This window comes from Cebus imitator, unplaced genomic scaffold (genome assembly GCF_001604975.1).
Source record: "Cebus imitator isolate Cc_AM_T3 unplaced genomic scaffold, Cebus_imitator-1.0 Scaffold223, whole genome shotgun sequence".
NCBI lineage: Eukaryota > Metazoa > Chordata > Mammalia > Primates > Cebidae > Cebus > Cebus imitator.
This window is the reverse complement of record NW_016107538.1, coordinates 3,516,823-3,538,132: the sequence shown is the minus strand read 5'-3', so window position 1 is coordinate 3,538,132 and position 21,310 is coordinate 3,516,823. Positions and strand designations below refer to the sequence as shown.

At 45.4% G+C, this 21,310-nt stretch overlaps 1 protein-coding gene across 1 annotated transcript in view; it reads left to right on the top strand.

Annotated features, from left to right (window-relative positions):
• LOC108281311 (heparan sulfate glucosamine 3-O-sulfotransferase 3B1) overlaps window positions 1–18,129 on the top strand; it is a 49,161-nt gene extending 31,032 nt beyond the window's left edge. Inside the window, exon 2 of the mRNA XM_017496854.2 lies at window positions 14,061–18,129. Coding sequence (XP_017352343.1) covers window positions 14,061–14,679 — 619 coding nt within the window. The 3' untranslated portion in view covers window positions 14,680–18,129. The remainder of the gene's footprint in view (window positions 1–14,060) is intronic.
• The last annotated feature ends 3,181 nt before the right edge of the window (window positions 18,130–21,310 follow it).

Below are 21,310 nucleotides of genomic sequence, written 5' to 3'. Positions count from 1 at the left end.
GGCTGCAGTGCAATGGCATGACCTTGGCTCACTGCAACCTCCACCCCCCGGGCTCAAGTGATTCTCCTGCCTCAGCCTCCCGAGTAGCTGGGATTACAGGTGCTTGCCACCATCCCCAGCTAATTTTTTTTATTTTTACTAGAGACGGGGTTTTACCATGTTGGTCAGGCTGGTCTCAAACTCCTGACCTCATGATCCACCCTCCTCAGCCTCCCAAAGTGCTGGGATTACAGATGTGAGCCATCGCACCGGACCCTCCACTTTTCTTTTAATTCACCAGGCTGAGTGCCTCATTTTAGGGTACATTTGACCTTGAGGTGTCATCCATCTGAATGACACCTCCTGCCAGTGGTCGGTGGTCGGTAGGAATGGCCTTGAGGTGCGTTTTGTACATATTCAAACATCAAATCTTTATAGAAGCTCTACTTAACATATGCCAGCTTGTGTCATCCTCTTGCTGGCTGTAGGAGGAGTGGTATGTGGGGGGCGGTGGGATAATAACTCCCTCCACTTTAGAGCTGTTTAGAACTTTTGTTTTTGAGATGGAGTCTCACTCTGTGGCCCAGGCTGGAGTGCAGTGGCGGGATCTCTGCTCAGTGCAACCTCCACCTCCCAATTCAAGCGATTCTCCTGCCTCAGTCTCCTGAGTAGCTGGGATTAGAGGCACACGCCACCACCACAGCTGATTTTTGTATTTTTAGTAGAGACAGGGTTTCACTATGTTAGTCAGGCTGGTCTCGAACTCCTGACTCATGATCCACTTGCCTCACCCTCCCAACGTGCTGGGATTACAGGCGTGAGCCACTGCGCCTGGCGCTATTTAGAACTTTTACAACTAAAGTTATTAATAACTTTAGAGCTGAGAAACACCCTTTTAAACCAATCCGTTAGCTTTTATACAGGGAGAACTGAGCTCAAGCTTTGAGTGCCTTGTCCAAGTACCTCCTGTCTGTGGCAGGGCAGGAATTGGAACCCAGGCTTTCATATGCCCAGTGCCTACTCTGCTTTCATTCTGAGCGTTGGGCAGCCCCTCCCTTGAGTTGTTTCTCTCCTGGTTTCCGTGTGTGTGTGTGTGTGTGTGTGTGTGTGTGTGTGTTGCTTGGGGAAGGGGGTTTAGTGATTTTCATCAACTCCGTGTTGACTGGTGTTTCGGAAGATCTCTGGGTGAAGACCTGTTTACAAACATTTATCCTGTGCTACCAAGGGCACAAGAGAAGGCTGCTTTTCTCAGGAATGAAGCTGGGAGCAGGGAGGGGACCACAGAGGCACGTGAAAAAGAAAATCGAATTGCAAGCTGCCCACTGGAGGAATGGCCCTTTGTTGCCAGGGAAGTAACCCACATAGGGCCCAGAAAAAAAGAAGAGTGTAACAGACAGGGAAGCTAGGACTCATCAGAGACAAAACGTTTGCCCAACGTGTGCAGAGAAGAATCTGTCCAAGCAGGAAAGGGCAGAACCATCTCAACTGCGTTGGATTTTGATGCCCTCCTCCCTTTCTTTCCCAGTACTCAGCTCTGCCCCGCCCCTGGCCATTGGCAGCGCTGATTTTACTTTCTAAAAAGTCTGCTTCCCAGAAAACTCTTGTTCTTTCTTTCTAATGATTTTAAGTTGGATTTTGTTTTGCTTTTTTTTTTGGTCCTCCTGGGAAATAAGACACAGGATCACTGATTTCACATGATTTGTCCCAGCATACAGTGAGGTCCTGTAAACAGAAGCAGTACCCCAGAGAGCTCACCCACAAAAGACTATTAGCTTTTAATTGAAACCCTCCCTTCATCCCCACCCCCAGCCCCTTCCAGGAACAGGAACTTGCGGCCATTGTGAAGCAGGGCCTATAACCAAGGATTCTGCCCCTATGAAAGGGATCTTGAGTTGACCCAGAGAAGCGAGTTGCTCTTTTGCGCCCCACCCCCTTATGGTATTCAGGGCCTTTTCATTTTCTGAGCAGTATTGAAATTCTAGGACAATAGAGACCAAATCCTTGCGGTGGGGGCTGGGGGCTGGGCGTGGAGAAAGGAGAGAGGGGCTGGAAGAGGAGGAGGGCTGGAAAGTCTATTCTTTGTTATTTTTCTTCTTTCCTACCCATTACCTTTAAAACATTTAAAAAAGGAAAGAGAAAAGGCCCTAGTAAACTTTTAATGAATAATGACATCACTTCCGGGAGCCCCAGGGATCCTGCTGCGAAATCTGAAATTGATAGCCAGTAACTATTTATAATTTCAGTTCAAATTATTTTAAACCCTCCCAAAGGAGTTCTTTGATATGCAAACATCTCCCCCAAATGGAGATCATTATTTATGGAGATGTGGGCCTTTGAAGGGCACTCTCAGAAAGGGTGGGCTTTGAGGCTTCCCAGGGAAGGAAGAAGGTTCCAGATAAGGAGCGGCGGGGCTGATACACATCTTCCGCCCAGCCACCTTCTGCCATACCCCACTCCGGGGGATGAAAGCCACTTTAAAGAAGAAACTTCCCCGAGTTACTACCTGCAGTTCAAATTACAGCTCTCCTCTGTCATTGTCCCCATGACTGTGTTAAGTTTTCTGGGAAAACTTCCTTTTCGCATCCCTGGCTGGGTGTCTTATCTTTCAGTAGAAGAAAGGAGAGAGGAGAGGCTGTAACCTTTGTCTTTTTGACCCCTGAGGTTCCCTGTGATGTGTAGGTTGTGAGGTGGAAGGACTGTAGGGCGTTTTTTGGAGGGTGAATACTAAGGTTAGTACTTTGGCTTTCAGAGAAGACAGTCGCTTAGGCCATGCTGGTTACTACAGAAAATGCTGTGATTAGGATTGCAATGACCCTGCATTCTCCTCTTTCTTTTTTCCTTGGATTTTTATTTTATTTTATTTTGTTTGTTTGTTTTGAGACGGAGTCTCGCTCTGTCGCCCAGGCTGGAGTGCAGTGGTGCGATCTTGGCTCACTGCAATTTCCACTTCCCAGATTCAAGCAATTCTCTGCCTCAGCCTCCCAAGTAGCTGGGATTACAGGCGCGAGCCACCACACCCGGCTAATTTATTTTTGTATTTTTAGTGGAGATGGGGTTTCACCATCTTGGCCAGGCTGGTCTTGAACTCCTGACCTCGTGATCCACGGGCCTCGGCCTCCCAAAGTGCTGGGAATACAGGCGTAAGCCACCGCGCCGGCCTACCTTGGATTTTCTTATGAAAATGCTTTAACGCGTCTGGAGTAGCAGATCCCCTCCCCCCAAAACCTGTCAGCGGCTTCCACCTCTAGGACTTGCCTGAACGCTGGGAAGTTGGCTTCTTGGAAGCGTCCTCTACCCTCCCCCATCCCCAGCTAACCTGTAAATCTGCAACCGCTCCCACCGCCCTTTCAAGCTGGTCTCCTGAGTAGGTGTCATGATCTCCCTGGGATGGGAAGAAGATTGAGCAACTGGTCCAGGGAATGTGGAGCCTGAGATAAAGCACTCAGCTTCCATCCCACTGGTCCTTGGTCCCCCATTTCCCTTATTATCGCACTTCCCCAGGGAACAGAGCAGGAGCTAAGGCCCCAGCTCCAAGGGACCCAGGCCAAGGAGGGACTTGGGCAGCCTCCATTCAGCACAGCGAGGGTACAGAGCAGAGTCCTTGATAACCAAGGGGGCATCCTTTTGTAAAAGAGGACCTTTTATCGTTTTTTCAAAATGTCTTAGGTGAAGACGTGCTAACTTTGACAAATCTCAGTTTTACTGAGTAGGAGGAAGGGTTTTTCTTTTTCCTGCGGGGTTTCAAGACCAGCAAAGCTGCGCATGCTCCCTGCATCCCAGGAAGAACCCGCAGCTCCAAGAAACAAGGTGATGACAATAATACTGATGATGTTGGCCTTGCTTAAGGGGTGAGACCCTGTTCTTCCCCAGAGGAGAAAAGGATTGTTCTGGTAGGAAAGAAACTAAAGAGAGATAGACTCTGTCAAAGAAAATCATGTAGGCCGGGCGCGGTGGCTCATGCCTGTAATCCCAGCACTTTGGGAGGCCCAGGTGGGTGGATCACAAAGTCAGGAGTTCGAGACTAGCCTGGCTAAAATGGTGAAATCCCATCTCTGCAAAAAAAAAAAAAGGAAAAGAAAACAGAGCCAAGATCATGCCACTGCACTCCAGCCTGGGCAATAGAGCAGCACTCTCTCTCTCTCAAATAAATAAATAAATAAATAAATAAATAAATCTCTATTGACCGTTTTCTCATTTGAATCAATATTTTTCCCAAAGCAGTGTCAAAACAAGGATTTGGGCAACTTTTGGCCCTCCTGAAGGGGACTTGTAAAATCTTCACTGGAAGAAGCCGCTTAAGGGGATTTGCGGGGATGCTGGAATTGTTCTGTATCTTGATGATAGTGGTAGTTACATATTTCTATGTATTTATCAAAATTATTGGAACCGGACACCAAAAATGAATTTTACTGTAAGTTAAAAAGTAAGTTTTAAACAAGGAGGAAATGAATCTTTGTTGGAGTTCAGAAAACGTGGAGTGTTTTGCAACTAAACAAGGAAGTCGTTCTCCTAACGGAACAGGAGGAGGGGGTGGGCTAAATGTTTCCCTTGCCCTTCTTAGTTTTCCTCAATTGCCTTGGAAGACTGAGCCTCCCCCTAACTCAATGTGGGCTGCAGTTTGTTCTCCTCTCTGAAGCACATTAACTTCCATCATCTGTTTTACATAAATTCCCAGGCATCTGTTTGCCTGTTGTGAGTTAGGTTACACCCATTTCAATAATATTCTTTTTTATTGTTGTGTCATTTACCAGTTCAAACAGTAACTTCAATTGCTGGACTAAAGGAGCAGAGATATCACCCCAGGAAAGGAAGAAGCCGAAGAAGAAATTAGGGCAACATTTGGTACTGGGTAACATCCGAATTACAGGGTTTTTTAGAACGGCTCTGGTTCATTTTAATTTCCTACTCCTTTAGGCTTCAAGGTTGGTTTCTAAGAGTCCAATTCTAGCAGCAGTATTTAAGAACCCTAGCGAGAGTTGGGGTGCTCGGTGGTAAAGTTTCATGTTTCTCCAAAGCCCTGGGACCGCCATTCCCCAGTGGGAAATGACGTGGCAGGAAGTCAGCTCATCTCCTCAGCTGACTTCTCTCTTCTGGAGAGGAAAAGCAAGGGCCAGAGGCTATCTCCGACTGAGGATGGAAATTCTAAATCCTCAGATGTGATTCTGAGCATCCTGCCTCAAGACTGGGAAAAAGGAAAACAGGAATGTATGCCATTAATTCATGTTACTTTCATGGATTTTTTTTTCTTTGAAAGGAGAATTTCATGTTTTTTTTTTCCTTTTCCTTCTTTCCATCCTTTCTTCCTTTCATTTATAAAGAAAAGAGTTTATTTTTTTTACAGCTCTGGAGGCCGACAAGACCAGACACATTTGCTGGTGGGGACTCTGTTGAGTCCTGAGGCTGCTTAAAACATCCCATGGTGAGGGGCTGAGTGCGCTCACATGACCTAAAAGAATGCTGAGTTTCGTTTGCAGCCACAGACTCTTATAAAAGCATAAATTAGATAATCTAATACTAGTATCCTTCTTCACATCTCTGTTTTTTTCTGCTTAGGGTAATATTATTTAACTTTTGATGATGAAAGAGTTAGATACCTCTGTTAGCTTTTCTTTATCACACCAGTAGAGGTGGCCTTATCTTTCTTCTAAGGTTTCCTTTCATTTGCTTTGTTTTACGGTAGCTTGACAGTTGGGAAACCGACTGACAGAGGTGTGTGTGTGTGTGTGTGTGTGTGTGTGTGTAGGGGTAACAAGTATCTTAGCCTGCTTGGATTTTTTTTGAGATAATTTTTCTCCATCATCCAGGTTGCAGTGCAGTGACAAGATCTTGGCTCACTGCAACCTGTCTCCCAGGTTCAACTGATTCTCCTGCCTCAGCCTCCCGAGTAGCTGGGATTACAGGAGCCCACCACCATGACTGGCTAATTTTTTTTTTTTGTATTTTTAGTAAAGATGGGGTTTTGTTATATTGTCCAGGCTGGTCTTGAACTCCTGGCCTCAGGTGATCTGCCCACTTCAGTCTCCCAAAGTGTTGGGATTACAGGCGTGAGCCATCACACCCAGCCTGCCCAATTGGAATGGATTTATTCTTTTCTCTGCAGTATGTAGACCGTCAGGACACAAGCCCTCCCTGCCTCTGGGAGGTGGTCTACAGGCAGCTGAGTGTGTGATCCTCACTCCTCTAGCCTTGACTCAGATAGCTTGGATTAGATGAATAACTTTCAGTTCTGCTGACAGTGTTGTTTTCTCATTTTCCCCCCACGATGGTGGATCTCCATACCCACATAGTGTCTCCACTTAGGTGCACGCAAATATCAGAGGAATAAATGACTACAAATCATGACAAGTTCCAGGCCCACAGACACCACAGAATAATGGTTTCCAATCCTGGTTGCACATTAGAGTCATCTAAGAGAATCCCGTGTTGAAGCCCCACCCATCCAGGGCCTGATTCAGTGGGTGTGGGGAGGAGCCAGGCATTTAACACCTGTTAAAAGCACCCTGCATGATTTAAAATGCAACCAGGATGGAACTGACTGCCACAGAGGTGGCATATACCTTTCTTTGTTGTTATTTTATTATTATTATTTTTTGAGATGTGGTTTCTTTCTTGTTGTCCAGGCTGGAGGAGTGCGGTGGTGCATTCTCGGCTCACTGCAACCTCTACCTCCTAGGTTCAAGTGATTCTCCTACCTCAGCCTCCCAAGTAGCTGGGATTACAGGCATGTGCCACCACGCCTGGCTAGTTTTTGTATTTTTAGTAGAGATGAGGTTTCACCATCTTGGCCAGGCTGGTGTCGAACTCCTGACCTCAGGTGATCCGGCTGCCTCAGCCTCCCATAGTGCTGGGATTACAGGCGTGAGACACCACCCGGCCTGGCATATACCTTTCTTGAAATATCCTTAAACAAGTTAAAGGCCTGAAATACTCACTCCAAATCCTCCCGGTTCTCAGAATCATGCTCTATGGGCCAGTTTTTTGAGGCCCCTAGTGTTCCTGGAAGTTCATTGCGTTTGTCATCCCCAAACCTTAATAAGGTGACCAGTCTGCTTTACCCTTAGGTTTAACTGAAGAAATAGGATCTTTCCAGAGTTCTGTCACCCTGTGTTCATGTGGAACTGGCTAGTATCTCCTAGGCTTGTCCCAAGGAATCCTCTTATGAGCATTCTGTCTTCCTTAGCTTTGGACTGGAGATGCTGTCTAGTCTACCCCCATCAGCCTCGTAAACATCTCTTAATGATATGTGCCAGGTTTATGTGCTTTTCAAAGAGATAGCCCTTCCTGCCCATGCGGTAAAGAGGGCAAGAAGAGGTGGGGCCGAGGTTGCTGGAGAGGAGGTGCTGTTGCAATGACTGGTAATTGTCCAGGCCCCATAAAGGCAGTTAACAATGGGAATATGCAAACCAAAGAACCTTATTGTTTCGAAATGGGACACTTATTTGAACAATTATGATCCACAGTGATCTCATTAGCACTGAAATACCTACTATTAGGATACTCATCTCTGAATGAAAGAAAAAAATACAGGTATCTATTTAAAGAGAGGACAGGTGTGGAGCTCTGCATGTTCTAAATCATTTTAAGAAGAAGCAAAGGAGGTTTAAGGAGGATCCTCATGAATGGAAGGAAGCGCATCAGGAGACCTGACTACAAGTCCCAACTCTCTGACCTGCAGCTGGTGACCCAGCTCCAAGCAAGCCACCCTATCTCCTTTAGATTCAGTGTCTTCATTTGACTTGGAGATTACAGTAACTACTACAAAGGCGTTTTGCGAGGGATCAAATCAGATGATGTAGGTGAAAGTTCGCAAGCTCCAGGGCGCTATATAATTATGAGCTCTGACTATCCCTTTGAGAAACTGGCTCTCATAATGAGCAGCTCAATTAACCTGCATCATGTGCTCACTCTGGAGGCCAGCCTGGGGCTGGATAGGCCGCTGGGATTGCTGGGATTGCTGGGATGGGTACACAGATTCCACGTGAGAGGGTCTCACCCTCAGCCACATCCTCATCCTTTTTCCTCTGTCCCACTGTTGAGATCAGAGAGGTTTCTGAGAGTGAGGGCAAGAAAGTGTGACCAGAGGAGGGGCAGAGGAGGGGAAGGTGTGCCCAGTTAGTGAATGGAAAGGACTTGAATCCAGGACTGGGCGGCAGTGGGGTGAGGCTGGCAGAAGAAGAGCAGCCAAAGGGGCATAGAGGGACCTGCCTGGATGGTTCTGTGCCAGGAGCTGTTTGCCCACCTCTCAGGCTGTGCCTTGCTTCTCACTTGGTATGACAAAGGCTCTTTACTTGACCATACTTGAGTCTGCCTCCTGAACCTCCTCCGAGGGCCACCCATTCACGTCCTTGTAAAACCCAGTCTGAGCAAAGGCTCCTTGGAGTTTTTAGCACAAACTCCTCACTCCTGACAGTTGATCAGGCTCCTCAGCCTCCACCATCCCCCAGGTGATGCCTGGTCACCTTGGCCTGTCTTCAGGGAGAGTCCTATTAGATCGATTCAGCCAGAACTCCCCTTACCCAGCATGGCTCCTCAGGGTAATTTTCCACCCACTGATCCCTACCCTGCTCCTTGGATATAAACCTCACTTGCCCATGCTGTATTTGGAGTTGATGCCAATCTCTCTCTCCTTCATTGCAAGACTCTGTTGCAGTGGATCTCTATACCTATCACAATGGTCCTGAATAAAGTCTTCACTGCTGTGATTTAACCATCATTAAGCTAGGCGCTGTGGCTCACACCTGTAATCCTAGCACTTTGGGAGGCCATTGTCGGATCACCTGAGATCGGGAGTTTGAGACCAGCCTGACCAATATGGTTAAAACCCATCTCTACTAAAAAAATGCAAAATTAGCCAGGCATGGTGGCACATGTCTGTAATCCCAGGCAGGAGAATCACTTGAACCTGGGTGATGGAGGTTGTGATGAGCCAAGATCGTGCCATTACACTCCAGCCTGGACAACAAGAGTGAAACTCTGTCTAAAACAAAAATAAGCATCATTGAGTAATTATTTTCGGCTCACTGCAACCTCCACCTCCCGGGTTCAAGCAATTCTCCTGCCTCATCGTCCCAAGTAGCTGGGATTACAGGTGTGTGCCACCACGCTCAGCTAATTTTTGTATTTTTAGTAGAGACAGGATTTCACCATGTTGGCCAGGCTAGTCTCGAACTCCCGACCTCAAGTGATCCACCCACCTTGGCCTTTCAAAGTGCTGAGATTACAGGCATGAGCCACCAAGCCTGGCCAAGTAATTTTTTCTTTAACAGATGGATCTACAGGGGCATACTGGGGAGATGCCAGGGTCTGAGCCCAGTGCCCACTACTGATGTGCCCCTGGAAGCCTTTGGAGAGGGTGCAGGAGGCATTTGCCAAAATGATAAATTCTGTCGTGCATCTCACTTCTCAGCCAAGCATGCCGAGGACAGAGTGGCTCCAGAGCCTCCGCTGGACAAGGGCTTAGAAGTCTCTCTCTTTTTTTTTTTTTTTGAGATGGAGATTTGCTCTGTTGCCCAGGCTGGAATGCAGTAGCACGATCTCAGCTCACTGCAATCTCCGTTTCCCAGGTTCAGGCAATTCTTCTGCCTCAGCCTCCCAAGTAGCTGGGATTACAGGTGCCACCATGCCCAGCTAATTTTTGTATTTTTAGTAGAGACAGGGTTTCACCATGTTGGCCAGGCTGGTCTTGATCTCTTGATCTCGTGATCCACCCGCCTCGGCCTCCTGACGTGCTGCTATTACAGGTGTGAGCCACCGTGCCTGGCCCCAGAAAGAAGTCTCTTCCCCTGCCTCCATTATTTTGACTATAATCCAAATAAATTCTGAGGCTCCTTGCATGCTTTCTGACACATGTAGACAAACACCAGACTGTCCTGGGGAGAGGGGCCCTTACATGGGTTGGGGGACCAGCAGGCAGTCGAGCACAGTAAATCTGTCCTTGGCTCAGGGAATCTTATGATTGATCTCCCATTTCCTTTTACTAGCTCTATTATGTGGTTTCTTCTCCACAATTGCCAATTTAGCATTCTGTGCAGCTACTGACAAGCCCTTCTTTAGGGCCAGTGAGGAAATGCAGGCTGCAGAGTTCAGGGAGGGTAGTGGACCCCAGGAAGGCTGAGAGAGGAATCCAGCATTCCTGCACTTAGCCCCTTCCAGGAGCCAAATCTCCCTCATTGCCCCACTGTGGGGTAGAACTGAATGAGTGACAAGTCCCCTACATGCAAACCTTGCTTCCTTACATCCTTGCCAAGATCCTGTCAACAGAAGATAATTGATAACATTTTCCTAACAGCCTACTAGGTACGAGGCTGGGTACCAAAGTTAGCTTTGCAGTTCCTTCAAAAGCCCTAAGAGGCAGACATCATCTGTTTTTTTTTTGTTGTTTTTTTTTTTCATTATTCGTTGAGAAAACTGCAGCTTGGCCAGGTCAAGTGATGCGTCCCCCCGGATCATACACCTTAGTAAATGGAGGTGCTGAGACTCAAACTTGGTGGCCTGACTTCCAAGCCATGTTAGGTCAGACTGACACCGAGTAGGACCCTAAACTGCCTTCTCTGCAATGGCACTGAGGAACGCTGGGGTTTGGTATACCTTCAACCATGGTGATAACGCTTTGATTCTGAATAGTAACCTCTTGTAAACTGTCTAGTTGCAGATGGTTTAACACAGGGAAAAAAGAACTTGGGCTTTATCTGAATTGACCTCTTTTTTAGTCAAATGCAAAATAAGTTGCGAGCTGGGACTTCCTTTAATCCTCAATCACATTAGCCTGATGACACTGCTACATTAATGTAAGTGGTTAATGGACAAAGTGGGTCAATCCAGCTTTAAACCAGGGCTGACTCCAGTGCTGCTGAGGCAGTCTTCCTTAAGGGAAAAGCACTCTTCTAACCCCCTGTTGGCAGTCAGGAAGAAGTGCCCTCTCTCCAGGGAATTGCCTTTTCTGGCTCCCGTGATAAAGTTTCTATCATTTCTGTATCGGTACTAGGTAGGGGAATTGTGGTCTCAAGGGATCAAGATGCCTTGAAGCTTAGAATGCCTTACTGAGAGGTAAATATTTGGTCAAAAATAATGTGGAAGTTCTCTTTTTTTTTTTTTTTTTTTTTACTTTTAATTCCTGTGGCTAGGCAGAAATCAATCAGAAATCTCTATTCCACAGCAGATAGCTAATAGATGATGTAGCCCCTAACGTGGTGTCTAGAATAATTTAGCAGGCACCCAATAAATTATCTGACTTGTAAATAATAAGTTGTCTGACTGTAGATCTGTGACCAAAACTTAGTATCCACTTAGTTAATACCTCCTTTTGATGTATACACACTAGCGCTTATACACATATGCTGAACTCTGGTCTCATCATATGTCATAAACTGTCTACTGAGCAACTTAATGATGATAATAGTAACAGTAGTAGTGGCTGATATTTGTCAAGTATATTCCATATGTCAGGCATGTTCTAAGCCTATTATAATTATTAATTGTTTAATCCTCATTAAACTTCCATGAATAGGTGTTGGTAGCTACATTTTTGTAGATGAGCAAAAGAAGCCCAGAAAAGTTAAATAAATCATTCAAAGTGGCGTAGCTTATAAGTGGTAGAGACAGAATTTAAATCCAGGCAGTCTGACTTTAGAGCCCAAATTCCTTAACTAATTTAAGGAGATAATTTAAGCTAAACTGACTCAGCTTTATGGACATCATTTTTTTTTTCCTTCTTTTTTTTGAGACAGGGTCTTGTTTTGTCGCCAGGCATCAGGCTAGAGTGCAGTAGTGTGATCTCCGCTCACTGCAACCTCCACCTCCTGGGTTCAAGCCATTCTCCTGCCTCAACCTCCCGCGTAGCTGGGATTACAGGCATGTGCCACCATGCCCAGCTAATTTTGTATTTTTGGTAGAGACAGGGTTTCACCACGTTCAGGCTGGTCTCAAACTCCTGACCTCAGGTGATCCACCTGCCTTGGCCTCCCAAAGTGTTGGGATTACAGGCATTAGCCACTGCGCCCAGCCTTATTTTTAATAGCAACTATATGAGGTAGGTGGGATTATTTGCACGTCACATATTATGATCCTAGGGCTCAGAGAGGTTAAGTAACTTGCCTCATACACAGTGAGGGATTCAACCCTAGGCCCATTTACACCAAAGCCCATACCCTTAACTCTTAATATTTTCATTCAGGACTTACCGATCAGCCAGACCACGTATCCATTCATATAGTTATTGGATGCTTGCTATCGTTCCAGACACCATGTTAGGTGCTAGGCATTTAACAGAGGATGAGACCACTACAGTCCCTGCCTTCATCTGGAAGTCTCTTGTTCCAGGAGACATCTCACCCAGCACTCTTTCTTTCCTTCCTTCCGTTTCCCATCTCCTGAGGTGTAGCAGAACGCAAAATCTCCAGGCATTTTCTTTTGCATGGGCACCAATTTTTATGTCCTGCTTCTTCGCAACGTGGGTCATCCTCCCTATCCAAAGTTGCTTTATTCCTTGTCTCCAGTCCTTCCCCCTCACCCCTGCTTGCCTTGGTTGGTGCTGTTTCTACTTCCTAGAGCACTTTTCTATGGCTTCACTTGAAAACATTGTATGGAGTGGAGTTACAGGATCAATAGACCCCTCACATCTAGGTTCTGGACTCTCTGCCAAATGTTTTACAGCAACAATGACATAGTCATATGGCAGAATCTATGTAATAATACATTTTGCAACCTGTTTTATAATATCAGCTGGATTCACGTGCCTTTTGACTTCATTTCTTGTATCCAAGGTCTTACATCATGGATTTGTATAGTTAATGTGGTTGTGATTTATCCCCATAAAACTGCATTTTGGTCCAAATACCATGAACTGTATGTACTGTAGGTTGTAACAGTGTTGTCTACATGATTTTGTTGAAATTAATGCCATGACAGCTATCTTACAAGTTGTTTTTCCTAATGGAATCCATTAGAAAATTCCATTTCCTAGTGGAAATGGAATTTGTTTTTTTTTTCTGTTGTTTTTTGTTTTGAGATGGAGTTTCACTCTTGTTGGAGGCTGGGGTGTAATGGCGTGATCTCGGCTCACCGCAACCTCCGCCTCCCAGGTTCAAGCAATTCTCCTGCCTCAGCCTCCTGAGTATCTGGAATTACAGGCATGCACCACCACACCCAGCTAATTTTGTATTTTTTAAAGTAGAGATGGGTTTTCTCCATGTTGATCAGGCTGGTCTTGAACACCTGACCTCAGGTGATCTGCCCTCTTTGGCCTCCCAAAGTGCTGGGATTACAGGCGTGAGCCACCGTGGCCAGCCTGTTTGTTATTGTTGTTGTTTTATAATTTCAACTTTAATTAAGATTCGGGAATGCATGTGCACATTTGTTACATGGGTATATTGCATGAGGCTGATGTTTGGGGTACGATTGATCCCATCACCCAGGTAGTGATCATTATTTTTGGAGGTTTCTAGAGTTGTGTCTTGGGAATTTCCTCACGGCACGTTTGTATTAGTTTACTTACCTGTTTCACTGGAGTTTTTTGCTGCCGTGTGCGTTGTTGCTTTGTGGAGTAAAGGCTTTGTCAGCAGTCACTGTGATAAAGCTGGAAGGGCTGGGCTGGGCCCGAGGGATGTTTTCCTTCCAGTGCCCACAGTACATGTGCCCAGGCTTGGTAAGTATGGAAAGGCAAAATAGTGCCAGGACTCATGGACAGTGAAATCTCTGGCAGTCCTGGGTGCTATATTTTTTAGAAAAGGCACTTATCAGAGGCCAAAAGTTTTTGTATTTTGGCATCAGATGCTTGGGGCAATCGCAAAGCTGAAAAAATAAGGGAAAAGTGATTCCCACAAGAACATCTTAGAGAAACATGTCGCTTGCTCTTTCTACCTTGCATGAAGGTGCCTTCATGTTTCCAGTAGATGGTACCTGCCCTCCAATCCAAATGTGATGCTAATGTACCTTTCAGCTCTAAAGTTCTGCTTGCATTCTTAAATGTTTCTACCACTGCTTCCAGAAATAAGAGGGAGCTGGGATTCGAAGTGGTGACCTTGAGACGTGTAGCCAGAGAGGCCTCACCTTCTGACCCCAGTTTGTTTGCTTGCTTTTCTCAGGGACCTGATGCCCAGAACCCTGGAGGGGCAGATCACCATGGAGAAGACGCCCAGCTACTTCGTCACGCGGGAGGCACCCGCGCGCATCTCGGCCATGTCCAAGCACACCAAGCTCATCGTGGTGGTGCGGGACCCGGTGACCAGGGCCATCTCGGACTACACGCAGACGCTGTCCAAGCGGCCCGACATCCCCACCTTCGAGAGCTTGACGTTCAAAAACAGGACCACGGGCCTCATCGACACGTCGTGGAGCGCCATCCAGATCGGCATCTACGCCAAGCACCTGGAGCACTGGCTGCGCCACTTCCCCATCCGCCAGATGCTCTTCGTGAGCGGCGAGCGGCTCATCAGCGACCCGGCCGGCGAGCTGGGCCGCGTGCAGGACTTCCTGGGCCTCAAGAGGATCATCACGGACAAGCACTTCTACTTCAACAAGACCAAGGGCTTCCCCTGCCTGAAGAAGGCGGAGGGCAGCAGCCGGCCCCACTGCCTGGGCAAGACCAAGGGCAGGACCCACCCCGATATCGACCGCGAGGTGGTGCGCAGGCTGCGCGAGTTCTACCGGCCTTTCAACCTCAAGTTCTACCAGATGACCGGGCATGACTTCGGCTGGGATTGAACAGACCCAGGCCGTGTACCTTACCCACGTGGCTTATATATTGACAGAGATTATATGTATGTAAAATGTACAGAAATCTATTTTATAATAATTTATTTTTAATTCATAAGCAATTAATTCACTAAGCTGCCTAGCCACACTCTTTAGAGAGTTAGCTTCATAATCTGTTAACATTCCAAAGTGTTTAACTCTAATATTTTGTTCTACGCTTCACAATTGATGGTGCTTCCATTTTTTTTTTCTTCTCCTCTACCTATTATATTTAAAACGAAGAAAAGCACAACTTGAGATTTTTGTTGTTACGGGTATTCAGCCTTCAGTTGCTGTTTGAGTTCTTCGGTCGCTGCCTCCATGTCCTGCCTTGGGCCTCCCGTTCTGGCTTCCCTGTCCCTTCCTGCCTGTGTACCTAGTAGGAACGCTGAGCTGCCTCACCAGGGCTGTAGGGCAGACCTCATGTAGCAGCCTCCTTCCAGATGTGGTGTCAGGTCCGGTGATGTCGCCTGAAAGCCACAGCACTAGGGTTCTGTCCCCACCTCCACTCAGCACATGGGGAAATCCCTCACTACCTTTACAGGGACATCCACATCCTTTTGGAGTCAGAATACTAGGGTCCATTGACTTCAGCTTTTAATTTTGAAGGATGGCCCTGTATCCTCCTCTGCCCCATGCCCTGGTTCATGAATCGGTTTGAAATGTATGCAGATTGTTGCCCCCTCTTTCCCAGGTCACGTGTGTGAGATGCTTGGGTGCTGCCTTAGAAATGAAGATGATCTCCTTTAATTTGCATGGCACGGCACCATGCTGCGTTCTCCGGGCAGACGGTCCTGCTTCGACACACCAAAGAATCCCATAGGCTAGCAGAGCCACTGGCACAAATCAAGGGCACTGGGTGTCGAGACTCAGAGGGGTCAGCTGTGTCCCTCGGCATCAGTGCTTACCACGGTGTTGCTAGGTACAGAGCCAGCCAGTGTTGGGCGGTAGGTTCACAGCCTATAATGGGGAGAAAAGACAAAGGCCCCCAAATGACAGGCAGCCTGGCAGAGGAAGGGAGTCTCACACCTCAGCTTAATGCGTCTTTGGAATTCCTAGCTCATGTCAGAATGACATCTCTGAGTGATAATATGGTCGGTAGCCAGTGGCCAAACAGCAAGAACGAAGAGTGGCCCTTGTAAATACAGGTTGAAAAAGCTGGCCCCATGTTGTCTGTAAACGCTTGAGCCTGATGCTTGTACAGCTGTCCCTTGTTGTAGCCAGGTCTTACAGAAGGGTTACCAGCACTGTCACTACTGTGCAGAATGCTCTCCCCATGCCTCTCTGTTGATTTATAACAGTTGGGTTACCATATAGCAATATAGTGGCAATTGAGTAGCCATATAGTAATATAGAGTCAGTTAGTTAAACATATAGCAATATCACATAATGACAAGTCTAATTCAACCTCAGTTTTTTAAACCAGAATGCTTCTACTAGCATCAAATAATTGTGATTTCAGTTATACTTCCATCACGGCATATATGGGAAGATATACATGTTGTCAAAACGGTTGGGATGGGTTAGTTACAAAGGACACTTTTGTATGTTGTATGGGATCACCTGCCTGATAGTGTAAGAAACGCATGAAAAGAGGAAAAGATCATTCATTTTTAGAAACTAATCAGAGATGTCACTGGTCTTTAAGTGATATCTTGATAATCTGGTTTGTATTTGCCCAAAAGTTTTAGCCTAAATCTAGCTAGCTTACAATTAGCATCCAAACCATCTTGCTCAGGTTCTGTTTTGGAGGAAGCTCATCGGGGGATCTGTGGATTTCTTAGGTTCTCCCTGTTCTCCGATGTTATAACCATTTCATAGCTCCAGAAAGTAGTGTGGGACCTGCCCGTAGGAGAACACCATAATCATAGCATGGCTCTGCCTTGTTGATGAGTGGGTATGAAAAACACCCGCATAAGCGTGCTAATTGGTAGTGTATTTTTTTTCATTTATTTGAAATCAAACTGAGAACACCTCTTTTCAGTTATAGCAAAACATGGCTTGAAGTTAAAGGCAATATCCAAGTGCTTCACCTGGTCTTGCCCTGTCCACTTTCTGACCACTCTGATGGTCTGATGTGGTCCTTGATGCGGAACTGCGGAATTATTCAGAGGATGGTATACAACAAAGCCATAGGAAAACATGCAGGAGCGTTCCCCGCTTCCGGTCCCCGCCCTCTTTCCAAGCCAGACAATGTTTGATTAAGCTGTTTATTCCCTGCCTTAAAATAAAACTGAAACAGGAAATTTTCTGGTAGAAGGAGGGTCATTTAGTCATGAACGCTAAAGTGGGTCAAAATTCTATTCTGGGTCAAATCCTTGAATTCAAACAGATGTCCGTAATTAGTACCGATGGAAGAGTGCAAGTTTTTCTATGAAAGACAAATAAATCAATGTGCATCTCTTCATAAGGGTCTGATGGCTTAGAGTTCCTGACAGATCTGGATGCAGCGGTTTCTGCCAGAACTTGAACCCATCATGTGATGGTTATCACAAAACCCGCATGTCTTCCCCCTGCAGAAGTTAGGCAACATGGGAAAGTAAGCCTTAGATTTCTTCCTGTTCTAGCAATCTGCAAAGCCACCAAACTTAACTTTTTAGCTGCCAGAAGACAAACGCCCTTTTCTGTTTTGGCATTTTTGTCCTGGGACATGTTTTGGACTTCCTCCAATTTACAGGAAAAGCTCTGATATTCATTCATTGGAGTACTTTTTTTTTCCCCTCAGTTTTTGCTTTCTTTTCTCATTTAAAAACAAACAAAAAGGTCAACACAAAAAACTGGGAGGCTTTTATTGTTTCTATCTATTTCATGCTTTCTTTGCAGTGTTTGAACATTAGTCTGTTAACTTAGTAGGTGGTACCTGGAAAAGTGTTTTAAGTACAGTGACTGTTTAACAAATGCTTCATTGGATGATGGAGGAGGAGAAATTGTTTTCTTCCCAGGATTCTCTTTGGAGGTCATTTTAAGTGACAGATACATTTTAGACATTCAGAGAAACAGTTTCAGATCCTGCCAGGATATTTTTGTAAAAAAGGAAAATGGAAGATTCCAGTAAACTAGAAACGGTACATATCTAAGATGCTGACACAGAAGCTAATGTGATTTTTCTTTTCGGCTTATCAAGAGGATGGCCAATCAAACTTAAAGGTGTGGTTAGATGTTTTTTTCACTTTTGTGACATTAATTTATGACTGAGTTTCATTCAACCCAGTAATCTAAAATACTGTGCAAATTCTAGCAGTATGTCTTCTATAACTTGGATGTTAGAATAGCCAATATGTACAAAAAATTAAATCAAGTATTTTGTCCTATGTATAACACAAATTAATTTTACACAGAGAAAGATGTTTCTAGGAAAATGAAATTCTGGTAATTCATACTATTTCTTTGTATGAACAAATAAAATATATTTTGCCAACATGTGGGTACCTTTATGTCTTCTTAAGTATTACAGAAAGACAAGGTAGCAATATTTTATTCAATAATCCCCCATGTGTGCGTGCACATGTACACACACACACACACACACACACACACACACACACACACACAGAGTCATTCTGAGGCCAGGCTTCAGATTTTATTTATTTATTTATTTTATTTTTTTAAGATGGATTTTTGCTCGTTGTCCAGCCTAGAATGCAATGGTATGATCTCGGCTCACCACAACCTCCACCTCCCAGGTTCAAGCGATTCTCCTGCCTCAGCCTTCCTAGTAGGTGGGATTACAGGCATGCGCCACCACACCCGGCTAATTTTGTATTTTTCGAAGAGACAGGATTTCACCATGTTGGTCAGGTTGGTCTCGAACTCCTGACCTTGGGTGACCCGCCCTCCTCGGCTTCCCAAAATGCTAGGATTACAGGTGTGAGCCACCATGCCTGGTGATCTTTCAGATTTTAGAGTCCAATCCAATAACCAACTAACCCACAAACATTTAAGGTGGTATATATATATATATATATATATATATATATATATATATATGTGTGTGTGTGTGTGTGTGTGTGTGTGTGTGTGTGTGTGTGTGTGTGACTCTGAAGACAAGATCGCTGAGAGGGGCTGGTGTGCCCTGGTGGAGCTTCCCTGCAGCCCCCAGGAATCGCTGTCCATTAAACAGGATTCCAAGAATACTGAAGCCGCTGCCTGCCCCAGCCTTTCAGTGCCACAGGTTCATGACAGGCTGAGTGTGCATGGGCAGCCACATGTCACACAGCAGGTGCAATGTGAGCATGGCATCTATGGCTGGGTGGGTTTTGATAATAGGTGCCTTCCCTTCTCACTTTTGCAGTGTTCTCCTATTAGGTGGAGATCCTTTTCTGCAAGACAGAAGCAGAAAGTACTCAGACGAGGCAGCATTTCTTGTGCCTTTAATCCATCTCAAACTACCTTCTGCTTACTTTTGACCTGGCATACCATCTGTGCAATTAGTATCTGCTACTGTAACCATTTGATTCACTCCCTGATTTTACTTAACTTTAAAAGGAAACATATTTGAAGTGAAAAGCCGTGAGTCTTGGCATCAAGAGGAGATCATCATTTTAAAAAGGCACAATGAAAGCAAAGTAATGCTGTTCACTTCTAGCCAGATAGTATCGCTAAAGACGCACTGGCTTTACCTTAGGCTCACTCACTGCTCCTGGCAAAGATTCTGCCATTCAAGACAGGCACGTAAGTGAGACTGCATCTTGCCATGAAGAATAAATGGGACTTGGTGAAGGAATGACCTATTCAATGTTATTTATTGTTAAGTCTGTGTATGCCTAAAATATGGGTGCCCACCCCTCCACCCCCAAATCACTCTGGTAGTTCTCTTGGTTTTCTGCCATTTTGGGAAATAACTGTGGCTCACACTAAGAAAATGCCTTGGAGAGTCATGGAGTTGAAAATCAGTGGCCGGGCACAGTATCTCATGTCCGTAATCCCAGCACTTTGGGTGGCCAAAGCAGGCAGATCACGAGGTCAGGAGTTCAAGACCACCTTGGCCAAGATGGTGAAACCCCATCTCTACTAAAAATACAAAAAATTAGCTGGGCGTGGGGGCATGTACCAAAATCCCAGCTACTTGGGAGGCTGAGGCAGAGAATTGCCTAAACCCAGGAGGCAGAGGTTACAGTGAGCTGAGATCGCACCATTGCACTCCAGCCTGGGCGACAGAGTGAGACTCTGTCTCAAAAAAGAGAAAGAAAAAAAAAATTAGTCTAGCATTTTGGGAAAGCAGTGGAAAGAAAACCCTGACTTAACTAGAACAGGGTGTAAGTTCATCAGTCAGGAAACAAGCCTTACTTAGGATTTGGTTTTCAAAAGCTAGCATTCTATGGAAACCAGTTTCTTCAAAGCTGGAAATTTGCCACCCAGTGAAATAGGGTGTGAAATAAAAGTTTTGACTTGACTTTGCACCCCATCTCATCAATTTTATGCTTGTTCTACAGAAAGATAATAAAATGGACCTAAAATCTACTAATTAACCTGATGTCACAGTTTAGAGCAGTGATCATCAAGCTTGGGCAAATATTCAAATGACCTGAAGAAACCTCAAGAGATTCCAAAGCCTGGTTGGGCATGGTGGCACATGCAAGTAATACCACTATTTTGGGAGGCCAAGGTGTGTGCATGGCCTGAGCCCAGGAGTTCCAGACCAGCCTGGGCAACATGGCAAAACCTCGTCTCTACAAAAAATACAAAAACCAGCCCTGTGTGGTGGCACACCTGTGGTCCCAGCTATCTAAGAGGCTGAGGCACCCACTCAAGTCCTGGAAGTCAAGGTTGCAGTGAGCCGTGATCTCACCACTGAACTCCAGCCTGGGTGATAGAGGGAGACCCTGTCTCAAAAAAGGCAAAAAAAATAAAATCTGAAGCCTGAACACAGTTCAGATCAATTACATTTAGAATCCCTAGGGGCTGAGGTCCTAACATGGGTGTATTTAAAAAGCTCTCAAGAGATGCTAATGTGTATGCAAGGTTAAAAGCCATTAGTCTGGAGTGATTTTCCAAGTGTGGTCACTGAACCACAAAGCATCAGACAGAAACTTGGTAGACATGCAGATTCCTAGTCCCTCCTCAGACTTACTGAATAAGAAACAGATGGTTTTAACAAGCACTCTAGGTAATTCTGATTATACCCAGTTTGAGAACCACCCGGCAAGAACATAGACTTCCTATCTTTTTAAAATTAGAGAGCTTGGACTCTTGATGAGCACTGTTTTCCTCTGTATTAAGCTTCCACCAGTAAGGTCAGTTATGAAGCTACCTCTCCCTATAACTCTAGACACCGTTTAACAAAACTCCTACATAGTTGCTGTTGCAGGGTTTCAAATAGTTCCAAGGCTGCTGGGCCCTTTTTTATCAGTCAGCCCCCAACTGTCATCTATAATATGTTTCTGGAACTACCTTAACGTAGAATGATAGACTTGTATATCATAAGGCATTTCTTTTAAGAGAGCTAAAAATCTTTTAAATCCCTAATTTCACCTCACCTAGATTCAACCTCCAACAATGTATTCCCAGTGTTTCGTACATGATTAACCATTATTTCTTCTTATCCTTCACAACTGAACACACAGTTGGCTACCGAAAGCACACTGACTGGCCATCCAAGGCC